General features: G+C 44.3%; 1 protein-coding gene across 3 annotated transcripts; it reads left to right on the plus strand.

The window, feature by feature from the left end:
* Positions 1-1,653: 1,653 nt before the first annotated feature.
* LOC121627804 (zinc finger protein Aiolos-like) lies at positions 1,654-10,679 on the plus strand. Of its 3 annotated transcripts, none has more exons than XM_041966874.1 (8): positions 1,654-1,740; positions 2,593-2,657; positions 3,009-3,119; positions 4,902-5,315; positions 6,620-6,787; positions 7,167-7,280; positions 8,092-8,202; positions 9,520-10,679. In XM_041966874.1, exons 2-8 carry the CDS (start codon positions 2,606-2,608, stop codon positions 10,152-10,154), a joined length of 1,605 nt encoding a protein of 534 aa, XP_041822808.1. In that variant the 5' UTR covers positions 1,654-1,740; positions 2,593-2,605; the 3' UTR covers positions 10,155-10,679. The 3 variants fall into 3 exon arrangements, with proteins under 3 accessions (XP_041822808.1, XP_041822807.1, XP_041822809.1); XM_041966873.1 differs by having other exon boundaries at positions 1,656-1,740; positions 7,164-7,280; XM_041966875.1 differs by having other exon boundaries at positions 1,656-1,740; positions 3,009-3,104; positions 7,164-7,280.
* Positions 10,680-12,462: the final 1,783 nt, after the last annotated feature.

Consider the following 12,462-nt stretch of genomic DNA (forward strand, 5'->3'; position numbering starts at 1 on the left):
CAAACTGGTGTAGTTTATTATACGTGTGTGTTTAGTCTTTAAATCAGCGTGTGACTTTGTTCTTGTTTGCCCCTGTGTGCAGATATGCCCTACACCCACCCTTTAAGGTTTTGAATCATGGCTTTTATTGGTCGACGTCTCTTTTTTTCTTTCCCGTGTTCCTTTGCCTCCATTTTGCCATGGAAACCCAGCATGTATTGTAATGCCTTTGTGAGTGTGCTTTCTTTCGGCTTTTTTCTCCTAGCTGGTAGCTGGTTGCCATAGGCGGGCCAGTGGCAGCAGGCGAGCCTTACAGTACAAGGCTGTGCACCACTCAGGTGGGTGCTACAGTGCGTGTTGTCAATTGCACGGCCTCCAGATCCATCTCATCTATCCCATCTTGGTAAAAGATCAGAAATGAGTCAAGATATCGATGTTCTCGCTGTAATTAAGCCACTTTCATGATTAAACCACCATAGCAAGTCAAGTAGTTGAAAGAAAAATTACACCCGGTCGGTTTCAAGTAAGTGAGTTTAATGAGATGACTGACTGTAATAACAATGTACTGAAGCAGTTGGTGAGCTGCTCACTGGTCCTGGAGCTCACAAGACAGCCAACTCCTTCATTATGTGTCATTTATGAGGTGTTTGAGTGCGTGTGTGTGTGTGTTTTGTTTTGTTTTCTCTGCAGGGGGGCGACTGTGCAGGATGGTTACTCAGAGGTTAGCAGTGGTTAGTAATGCTGTTTTTGTTTGCTGTTTGTCAATGAGCTGTATATAACTTAACTATAACTATAACTTTATAACTGACAGAAGAAACGAACCGAACACTTGAGATGTTTCATCTATTATTGAAATTATTTTTCCTGACCTTCTATGTCTGTATTAGAGACATGACAGGAAATGAGGGGAGGGACAGATGGGGAATGACATGCAAACAAAAGTCCCTGGCCAGACACAAACCAGAGACATTGCAGTTCTTTGTCATTCCCTTAACCCCTATGGCACCGGGGCACCCCATAATCTGATACTGAATAGCACAGATAGTGTGATAGTGTGTCTTTTGGTGTTTATAGGCTGTGTTTTGTGAAATAATATGAATGCCTAAAGTTTAAGATGTGAGTGCAGTTGTAGTAAAAACATTTTTTGTACATGACATCATTGGCAGATGCTTTTGTCCAAAGCAACTTGCAATAAGTACATTCAAATGCAACAGGAGCAAGTGCTAGATCAAAATTTGGACCTCCAACCCACCCAAATAAGTAATTGTGTTCAAAGTGCAGCAGTACAAGTGCTTTTAATTTGGTACAGACCTATTTTACTGCTTGGGGAGACAATGGCTGGAATGAAAAGCAGCTAGTTCGGCCACAAGATGGAGTAATAGTTCCTTAAATAGAAAGTCAGGAACCATGCAGAGTGCCTGAAGTGATATCAAACCCATGATCAGCTCTTTGTTTCACTCATAATCGTTTAGTGTTATAAGACTCTCCACGTTGAGGTTCAGTAAAGGAATGATTTTATTATAATCATGAAAATGGTGAGGAGTGATCGAAATCTTTGATGTTGCTGCTCTGCTGCATGAGCACGTTCAGGTCTTTGTTGCTCCACCTTGTTCAAAATAAGTTCCTGTTCCTTTAAGGGATCTCTCCAAAATTCACTGTAGTGACGTTGTGTATATTCCATATACAGAGAAAGTCCAGTGGCGGAGCGTGGAATCTCCTACTGTGAGAGCGGTTCTCCTCCGGGTGCTGAGCAAAAAGCAGGTAAGATCAATTCATCATTACTCAAACTTACTGTTATCTTCCAACAAAAAATAAAACCTGAGAAGTACCAAGGAATGAATTGTGACGTCTAGACATGCGCTTCTCTATTTCATTTTGAGCGTGTCAGAAAGTTTGTTATTGCTCTATTTTCCTCCCTGAAAGTGATGTAAGAGTGGTTACAGCTCTCTAAATGATGAAAACGTTTCTGAGTAACTGTACAGTTTAGAGGTTTTTTTACTGTTTCATTTGTAGTATACATTTTCAGAGTATGACACTTGGGGAATTTTTATTGGTTCAGTGAAAAGGGCCTCTAAAGCAGCTTTTGAAAAGTGCACAGCTGGATATTTTATTTCCTAATTCATTTTCAAACTGTAGCTACAAGTATTGGAGTCTCACTGGCTGTTGGCGTGGAAAGCGCTTTTACATTCGCTCCTATGCGCAGACCTGGCAGGAAGTACATGTGCAGTGAACATCATCTCTTCCTCACAGGGCTAAATGTAGTGACAGGGTCGAGCAATCAACCGTGGGCTCTTACCCCGACTTTTTTTTTCTATACTTCTTTTTATTCTGTCCAACCAACAGGAACAGTGAGATGCAAGTGCTGCTTCTATTTCTTCACATGCTTTGTAGAAATAGTGACGGAGGCTTTTAATAGTGTCAAGAATGTTAAGAAAGTCAGAGTAACAAACAAAATGTCACATCATGAATGTATGCAACAACCCCACCATTTTCGTCGTTAATACAGTTGTGAATGGACCTAGTTGTGAAAGCGCCACAGGAAGAAACCTGGCTTGACTTAGTCAGACTCCAAACTGTCTCTCATTAACCAAATATTGTAATTCCTCTCCGCAGAACATTATTCATCATGAACACAGACAAACATCCTGAATTTACCGCCCCAGAGGGAAACGGGATGAGTGAGTATCTGATTCTTTGTCTTCAGTGTGAAAGTGTACATGATCGGGCTGCACGCGTTTCTCCACAGCTGCCAGCACCCTGCCTACCACACATGACTGTAGAGGACTGAAAGCTGAAGGTGTACGTGTGGAGGGGTTTGCTCAGGTTGCAACTGATGGCAGACCATAAGTAGACTATGTCCCTGCAGCAGCAAGATGAAGCAGTGTTCCTGCACGTTCAGTGTTCATGAAGGGGATTCGATACGCCATTAAAGTCTAACGGAGAAGTGGACTTCGCCATGTTGAAGTCCTCTTAATGAAACAAAAAGTAACACAAAGTCTTTGCACTTGCAAAACGTGTCACTTTTTCAGATGGTAGCAGTGATGTCGCAGATGTGAAGCCACAGGAGGAGGAAGACGAGAGGGAGGATAACTCATTCAGTGAGAATGGAATGCAGTGTGCTGAAGGTGTGACAGATCCTTGTATGTGTATCCCCCCACACACAGACACAGACACACACAGACACACACACACACACACACTAATATACACACACTCACACACACACACATACATACGCTTGACATCTTTCCGTTTGCACTGTAGGTATCAAGCTCACACCATCTAGTACAGTTGTACAACTACTTTTTTGACCATGAATATTACAAAGAGCTGGAAAAAGTGTGAGGGACGCTGCTACAAACCCTGAGATTTAGTACAATGAAACACTGCTGTCTAGAAAAAAAGTCACGTCTAGCAAAGAAACTAAAATCATGTTCTTATTTTTAGCATGGCCACTGTGCATTTCTGTGTTTCTCTTCAGGGATTTAATGGTTTCATATAACAAGGTACGGTAGAACTTTCTCAACCCATAGGAACGAGGAGGAGAGCTTTATTAACTTTACTTCAGTCCAACATGAAAATAAAACGTACTTAAATAGGCAAGGTTTTTTTAGCCAACAGTGATTCAATATTATCAACTAGAGAGATTACATATGATGAACAGGAGTGCCAGGTGAATCCCAGTTGTTACTCACTGCAGTCTCATGTATTGTATGATAGAAGTTAAATCTTTATTATATGATGCTGTCACATTAACATTGTCAGATATGATTTTTGCATATGTCTGCACTGTGACAACCTTGTTTCACACGTGATATTTTTAGTGTGGAAGTGTTTTTCTCAGCCTGGTAGACCTTAGTCCCTCATTTGTCATAAAAAGAACATGGTGTTACAGACAGCTCTCCGATTTATTTCTGACTGCCACCCATCTGCCCCACTGGGTGCACTTCCTAAAGCTCTGCTCTGCGTCTGATGCGCAGCCTGCGGTTCACTGCTCTGAGACCCTGGACTCTATATCGGGCCTCTCGGAGCTCTGCGTGTACAAAGTTTCCATAGCACCTCTGAGCGCTTTCCACAATACAAGACGCTGCTCTTCAGCTCATCATCAGTCACCGCTAAGACCACATTGTGGTTTCTGGATGGAACTGAGTATGCTTGGGCTTGGTTAACACTTAGCAAGAGGCTCGGCGAGAGGTCCTGCAAACCAGGCCTCGGGACTCTACACGTCAACAGTTGTGGTGTTGAGAAATTTACATACAGTCGATCCTGTATGGTGTGGACGCTTGACCTGCAGTAGGTAAGGACCTGTGGAAAATGGTCAAAAAAAAAGAAAAAACAATTGGAAAAGCTTGCATATCATAGAAATAAACTAAAAGTAGTGTTTTGCTGGCTGATGGGGGAACTGCAGGTTGATTTAGGACGTTTTTCTGCGTCTGTGACACAAGCAATAGCCAGTCAATCTGAAATGTCTTTTAAAAAGAAGATGAGGAATTGGTGTCTGTGTGAGGCGCAAGCCGCGCCTCTCTTCTGCCCTGGTTCGACTTTCTGTGTATTCAGAGGAAATGCCTTCCCCTTATCTTGAGCGCACATCTTCTGAATCTCTTTGTGACACTATACATTGGCCCAAATTCAGCTACCCACATTTTGGAGAATATCAGACTATCAACTAAAAATACAAATGTAGAAGTAGAAGAATTTGTGACAGCGTTTGACATTCGGGTTGGAGTGGAGCCTCATCAGGCTCATTTAGCACCATATTTGGAAGTGAGAGCAAACATCAACTGTTATATGTGTTATACATCACTCCATATGTCTTGTCTATGTAAATCTAGGATTTTTATCACATTTCTGTCCCTCATGTGCATGTACATCAAATGTCACTCTATTCATTGTGTCTCCATTGCTTCCTCCTGGTTGGCTAGGTGTGATAAAAACTGAGGCAGAGGAGATGGAAGAGAACGAGCAGTACCCCAAGGCTGAAAAAGAAGGAGAGATTGTGCCAAAAGAGGAGGCAGAGGGGGCCAGTGAGGACGGGATGGAGGAAGGATTCGATGATCAGAGGACAGAGGAGGATGAGGAGGAGAGGGACGGGGAGGGGGATGAAGAGGGTGATACCCTGAATGAGCCACAGGACCTGTCACTGATGGACTACTCCCGTTATGACAGCACGGCCCCACAAGACGCCCACGCAGCAGCGGCGGCTGGTGCAGAAGGGACTTATGCCTCTGGAGCCATGGTCCCCCGCATCCAGGCATCAGGCAAGCTCAACTGTGACATCTGTGGCCTGTCCTGCGTCAGCATTAACGTACTGCTGGTGCACAAGCGCAGCCACACGGGTAAGCACAGGAACACCTGACCTCAAACACAACAGTTGTGCAACCTTCACTCTGTTGATAGCATGGGTAGATAGCACCTTGCATTGACTAGGTCAAGATGTTTGATTGAGTGAGTACGATTAGGAGCACATGAGTGTGCATCATACATGACGCACACGTCCTAACCAGAGGTTTTGAAATGCCCTCTATTGTTGTTCAAATATAAACATGCAATAACTTTGTGATTTGGTCAGTAACAGATAGATCAACACATCAAAGTACATCTACAGTCATTATTCTGCCCTGAATTATGCAATTCCAGTAATTACTCACTCATGTGTATGGTTCAGGAAAGTCTAAAATAGCCGAAGAGCAGATTAACAGTATAGAAAATCGTGTTCATCCCACATACATGAGGCTCACATTTTCTGTCTTTGTCAGCTAATCGTCTGTCCACATGTAGTAATATTTGTCATGGTGAAGAAATGTAAAGCGGTTGTCAGCCACGTCTGAACACATCGTGCATTAAAAGACAAAAAAAAATTACAAAAGGCTAGAAGTTCTGCATTTAAATGTAGTGAGAGACCTTCAGCACGTGATGATCAGAGAGAGCTCTGCTTCTGTCTCACTCCTACCATCACTCTTCAGTGTGATCAACAAAGCTTCAAAGTTTAAGATATTAACATATGAGGTGACCATGATGCATTTCATTCCATTCCATTATGATTGCTTTACTGACTTGTTTTTAAGGATCCTTTGACACAGTCATGTTGACGGTATAGCAGTAAAACATGCATCTTTATTGCAGCCTCACTTGACTGATGAGTAGTTGATTAGCTGAATGGTGTAGCCTTCAGATGGAACTGTTGTGGCTGCGTTTTCAACATGGGAAGTCGAGTGCTCGATACACTTGAGAGACCATGAGAACATTGCTTCTAGGTTTTCAACAGTCAAAGTGGATGTTGCCTTGTTCCCTTTTCAAAGATGGTGAATGATCATGTTTTTTTGCAACTCACTGTAATGCTATGAGAAAGAAAAGTGTCAAGAAAAATGAGAAAGATCATTTTTGAGTTAGCACAAATTTTCCACTTGTGAAGGCGTGAACACCACATCGACGTGTTGCTCAGCAGTATTCTGCAGTCGGACAAGTCAGCCCAGCGCGGTGAATCTGCAACAACAGATCATTTACAGTGGTCAAACTGTCTTGTGAAAACCAAAAAATGTTGTGTGATCCATAAGTTAAAAAAAACAAATGTTATGTGAAGATGTGAACTGTGCAGGATTGTTTTAAACGTTTTCTTTTCCTCTCTCTCGCTCTCTCTCAGGTGAGAGGCCATTCCACTGCACTCAGTGCGGGGCCTCCTTCACGCAGAAGGGAAATCTTCTTCGCCACATCAAACTGCACTCCGGGGAAAAGCCTTTCAAATGCCCGATGTGCAGCTATGCCTGCCGTCGACGCGATGCCCTGAGCGGGCACCTGCGCACCCATTCTGGTATGAGCCAGCCACATTCGCTCACATGTGAAGCTGGTACTGTATGCACCTGTGTACAGTATCATGCTGGTTGGTTTCTCACTCCCTCATGTTGGTTTCTCACTCCTTTTGAATGTGAACACAGGCTCAGCCTGCATGGCTTTTCCAGTAACACCCTGCCATGCACTCTCATATGGTTACACATATGGCATCTTACTCACTTTTCCCTAGAAACTTACTCATTCACTCTCAGTTCACGTGTTTTACCTGCAGACTTGCTGCACGGTCACGAATATGCACATCATCAGTTTTGTATGAAACCACAAACAAAAAATTGTACCATTTAGATGTTGTTGGTGCTTCATGTGTCGGTGATAACTGAAACTCCTGCTCACAGTAGAGAAGCCCTTCAAGTGCAACCACTGCAGTCGCAGCTACAAGCAGCGAAGCTCCCTCGAAGAGCACAGAGAGAGGTGCCATGTGTACATTCAGAGCAAAGGTCCCGCTGAGAGAGGTGAGCAGTGCGCACAGAAGCCTCGTCTCAATGCTACTTTCTGACACCTGCTTCATAAACGACAGAAACTCCAACTGACAGGACACACAAAAACACACGTCGCACATGCACAAATAACTGTTCGCGCAGTCAGGCCACTGCATGGTCTACATAAACACAGTCATACATATGCAACAGGCGCATGGTTAAAGCTGTTATTGCTAACACATCCTGTTTTATTAGCCTCATTAAATTAATAGGCTTATGGCTGTTAGCCCATCTTTACGACTAAATAGGTTATGGCTGCTGTGGTGTGGAGACTCAGCGCTATGAAGGCCGCTTCTCATGTCTGTAGCGGCAAAGGGGAAGCCAAATATGTAGGGCAAACACACAAACGTACACACTCCAGGTCTACAACCTCCCCCCAAAAATGCCTTTACATACTGACAGGACAGTTGCACGGTTGCAACACGCAGACAATGCTCTGCTTCTGTGGTCACCAAATGTCGTAAGTTTATGCTTGATAGTGCCGTGGTGGTGAGGAAGTACATCCTCATCCTGTGGTCTCCTCTCCTGCATTGGTGAAGTAAAAAAGCACCAGGAAGTGAGGTCAAAGGAGCTTCTGATCTCAAATTAATATCTTGTTCCTCCCAGCGTGACTCAAGCAGCTGGCGTGTTTTTTTTGTTTTGTTTTTTTTACTTCACTTGTAGTCTCAAAAGCTTTGACAGGTGGACAGCTGCAGCTCAGCGCAGTCCCTGTACTCATGATACTCAAGAAGAGGTCTTCATTTCCGTGTTGCACTTACTCTCTCACTCTGTTGCTGTCAAACAGAGGACAGCCAGACATCCAGGACTCAGATGGGCACTGAGCGTGCTCTGCTGCTCGACAGGCTCGCCAGCAACGTCGCCAAACGGAAGAGCACAATGCCACAGAAGTTCACCGGTAAGAGCAGCAGAACTTGCAGCACAGACGCGTAGGGGCTGAGTGGAGCCACTCATCTCAAGCAGATGAAGCAGAGCTCTGTTGTCATTTTAAGAAGCTTATAGCATCATTTAAGAGTTATACAAAATATTATGAATGTCTGCACTGTTTTGGTTTGATTGATATATTTATGTACTGAATTGCTACATGATGTCACATCTGTTCATGCCCACCTATTTACTGACTTGTGCAGCTATAATATGTTGCTGTCTTTTTGAAATGTTTACACCATTTGTGCTTTTTGCTGTGCATTTATGCTTTACAATACAGAATTCTTGTTTTGTGGATTATTTCAAGTTGTCTGTCTAAGCTACTTGTTTGCCTGTCTGTTTGTCTTTGCTGCCCTTCATCTCTTGCCAAACAGGAATTGAGGGCAGAGCACCTGCCTCATACCTGCACACACCAGAGAGTGGTCTCCACTGTCCTAAATTCTCTGTGAGAGTGTATCATAGGTGGGTACCATGCATGGTTAAATAAATGGAGACATGTAAAAAAAGAGAAACATGCACTTGAAACTAGTAGTTAGCACGTTTTGATTCAAACTCAGATAATTTGCCTGAGTGAAGATTGATCAAAGATACTAGTTTCAGTAAAAGACTGGCTTCATGGGCGTACACATACAGTTTTCAATAGTTGGCTCTCACCTTTCTGGTTAAGCCTAACTAACATTGTGTTGTAGTTTCGCAATCAAGCCTCAAGCTGCTCACAAAATGACGGGTGTATTGGCAAAAAAAACCTCCTACGCCTCTCTATCAAGTTGACAAATGAAGTGAGATCTTTCAATATGACAACCACAGGGGGAAAAGAGAAGTAATGTCTGCAACCGCAGAGAGAGAGAGAACAGGCAGGAGGCGAGAAACGTGAGCAGGTGCCTCTCTGTCTATACTTCTGTGATGCAGCTGCACTGGAGGCCTTCGCCTGCATCGTCTGCTTCCTCTCAGCCCTCTGTCCTCTCATGCCTCCAAGCTCAACTGCTGTTAGGATGCTCTGATGCCTCAAAGCCTCTTTTGTCCAGTCAACCTGGCGTGTTCCACTTCACTGTGTAGGTTTCCCTTTGTGTTACCTTGGGGTGCTCATTTTTCTCTTTGCCTGTACTCAGCGCCAAAGTGAGGACCCTTTAGAGTCCTGTAAGGATCTCTGTTAGGTCTTTTTCCATCTGTTAGCAATAACTGCTTTAACTGCTGCTTGCTGCCTGTAGAATATCTCTGCTGGGTGAAGTGTGTGAGAATTTCTCCTGCAGAGTCTTGAGTTCTCTTTCTTCTCGTGTTGCTGGTCTAGGCGACAATGGTGTCTGTCTGGACTTGAGCTTTAACAGGGAGCTGGTCCACCGAACTGACCACAAGGACCCTCCAACAGGCTCCCCAGGGCCCGACTCCCACCATCAGCCCATCCTCACAGGGCCAGACAGCGACCCAGCTCCCTCCCACAGGCCCTACCCTGTCCCGTTAAACCGCAGCGACATCAGCCCCATGGGCCTCACCAACGGCCACAAGATGGGCATGCCACTCCTGGGCCTCCCTCACACCGCCCAGACACCCGTCAGCATGGACTCGTTCCACGCTGACGGCTCCCAGATGTCCCAGCCCGTCATGTACAGCTTAGGGCACCTGCTGGGAGGGCTGAACCACCAGAATGGCATCCCTCACCCGCACGCCCAGCCCATCCCCTTGTCACCTCTAGATGCTTTACGGTTGGTGCGGGCCGACGGCGAGGCCGCTGCGGTGCAGGGGGCAGTGTACCCCTGTGGCCACTGCAGGGTGATCTTCCTGGACTATGTCATGTTCACCATCCACATGGGGTGCCACGGCTTTCGTGACCCACTTGAGTGTAACGTATGTGGCCACCGCAGCCGGGACCGTTACGAGTTCTCCTCCCACATAGCCCGTGGCGAGCACCGCCTAGAACTAAAGTAGCTTTCATTCATGCAGTAGTTCATGCTTACACACACACACAAACACACACACACGCTCAGACAGATAACAGTGTATAAGTACACACACAGATTTACTCATATATGTAGCTGGTAGTATCAGAAATGAAAGCATGAAGTGGCAGCTATCTCTCTGTCTGTGTGTGTGTGTGTATGTGTGTGTGTGTGTGTGTGCGCGTGCGTGTGTGTGTTTGTGTGTGTGTGTGTGTGTGTGTGTAAGCGAGAGGGATTGAGAGAGACGTTATAAGAGTGTGACGGGTGTCGAGTGTTCTTAGTCATACTGTACTCATCTGAAAAGATGGTCTGTAAAGTGTTTATGAGGGAGTAATTCAGTAACATTTGTACTTAATGATCCCTGCTGTAGCCACTGTTTATATCATATAGCCATATGCCATATATATACATGTTCAACAAAGTACCAAAAATGAATGCATTTATTGTGTAACTGCTGTATTTTTTTCCTGCTACCTGTGTAAAGGTGTAAAAATAAAAGAGAAGTTCATTTTTCCTTCAGTACATAGACCTGCACTTTGTTGAGAGAAGTGTAGCTTCTCTGAAAGCACATGCCAATTCAAGACTACAGAAAAAAAGCCCTATTATCTAGAAGGTCACATGTCTCCTTTTAGGCTGTGGTTTGAGAGAAGTGCAGTTCGCTGCTTCAAAAGACGTCACTTCGCTCTGCACCATGTGTTGGTTTCTCACTCCTGAATATTGTACTCATTTAGCACTGCCAGAAGCTAGAAATGGCGCATGGTTTTGCAGACGTTTATGTTACATGCATATATGGGATTTTGGTACAAACACAAGGTACAAATTATATCTAAGAGTAACAGAGGTAAAGGGGGTGTAAATGAAAGTCCAGTTAGGTCTAAATTAAACCTAAGGTGCCGTTGAACACCTAAGGATTTCTCTGAAAGCATGTTAAAGCTGTTATATTACATTAGATCAGCAGCAAAGAGGACTAACCTTGATGCCACTGCAGTATCTAAAGATAAAGCTTTGTTATGGGATTGTCTCCCAGTTTCATCCCAGGATTTAGACATCACTGTTTTTCCGCGGATGCTGAGGTAATGAATGTCAATGGATTGGAGATGTTTTCACAGCAGCATCCATCTGCTGGAGGAAGTGTAGTACTGCATGACAGCGTGTCGGTGTATGTGGTATCGCTCCAGAGCGCTGGGACCCAGGGTGGTTTTCTAGGACCCACTGAGGGCCTATAAAAAAGATGCCCGACACACTAAATGAAAAATAGTCAGACTTTTTTCAACTAGAAGAAAGCTCACTGTGAGAATGTGCAAAAATGATCTTAATCAATAGTTTCATTCTTCCCACTTAACTCTCACGTCACCCACAGAATGGATAATAATAAATTAAGTCTGCCAGTAAAACGCCATATGTGGGAATCTATTTTTGTGAGAGCAAATTTTAGGTAAAAATTGAGGTTTTGACATGACAAACTTTAGGAACCACTGCTCACAGCTAAATTTGTTTCTTCTGAGTGAATTGGGGAAGTTTGGTGAACATACAATGGGTTCTGACTAGTCAGTGCATCGGGCTGTGTGTGTGTGTGAACGTGGATGTGCTGTGCCCACATGTCAGTGCAGGGACTTGGTCACGCCTTGCTGCCTTCAGACCAGAACAGGGTGTTAACTTCATCCAGCTGCCATCACACTATCTCTCCCCTCCATCAGTGCCAGTTCCCTTTTCTCTCTCTGGGTTTGAAGAGAAGTGACACTTCACAGGCAAACTGTCAGCGCAGCTTCATGTCCATATGTCAGATTAAAAAGCCCAGTCATCCATTTCAAAAGTACAACCGGGGCTGCTTCTCTTTTCCCAGCTGTACAAGGCTGACTTGAAGGTCAATTACTATCAATTTGTCAATTGTGGTAATTTAGGAGGATAAAAAACTGTTTAAGGACACACAAAGATTATTTTCTGATACATTACCTCTGAACATAAAAGAACTATGTAGGGAACCAGGAAGGGGGCTAGCGTCTAGAAAGCCATGCTTCTGCTCTAACTGTGTGTGTGTGTGTGTGTCTCGAGTCCCATTTCCACCATAAAACCGGCCTGCCAGACAGAGTTTACTCAGCCAGTCGAGACAGGAGTCATATAGCAACAGTGCCCAGTCAAAATGAGAGGCTTCTGCTGACATCTGCTGACTGAATTATGGGAGTCAACTTGACAGCTAAAATGAAATCCATGCTGATGAGACAACGATGTATGTTGACCTTTAGATCAACCAGGGATTCAGATAAAGTATAGGTGCAGGTCAGTTGGAAAAAACTGCA

Source organism: Chelmon rostratus, chromosome 3, assembly GCF_017976325.1.
Source record: "Chelmon rostratus isolate fCheRos1 chromosome 3, fCheRos1.pri, whole genome shotgun sequence".
In the NCBI taxonomy this organism is placed as follows: domain Eukaryota; kingdom Metazoa; phylum Chordata; class Actinopteri; order Chaetodontiformes; family Chaetodontidae; genus Chelmon; species Chelmon rostratus.

Bases quoted from the DNA above. Each gene is read 5' to 3' on its own strand.
- LOC121627804 (XM_041966873.1), top strand. From the start codon at position 2,606: ATGAACACAGACAAACATCCTGAATTTACCGCCCCAGAGGGAAACGGG. The intron at 2,658-3,008 runs GTGAGTATCTGA...TCACTTTTTCAG, and splicing joins CCCAGAGGGAAACGGGATGA to ATGGTAGCAGTGATGTCGCA. The intron at 6,788-7,163 runs GTATGAGCCAGC...TCCTGCTCACAG, and splicing joins GCACCTGCGCACCCATTCTG to TAGAGAAGCCCTTCAAGTGC.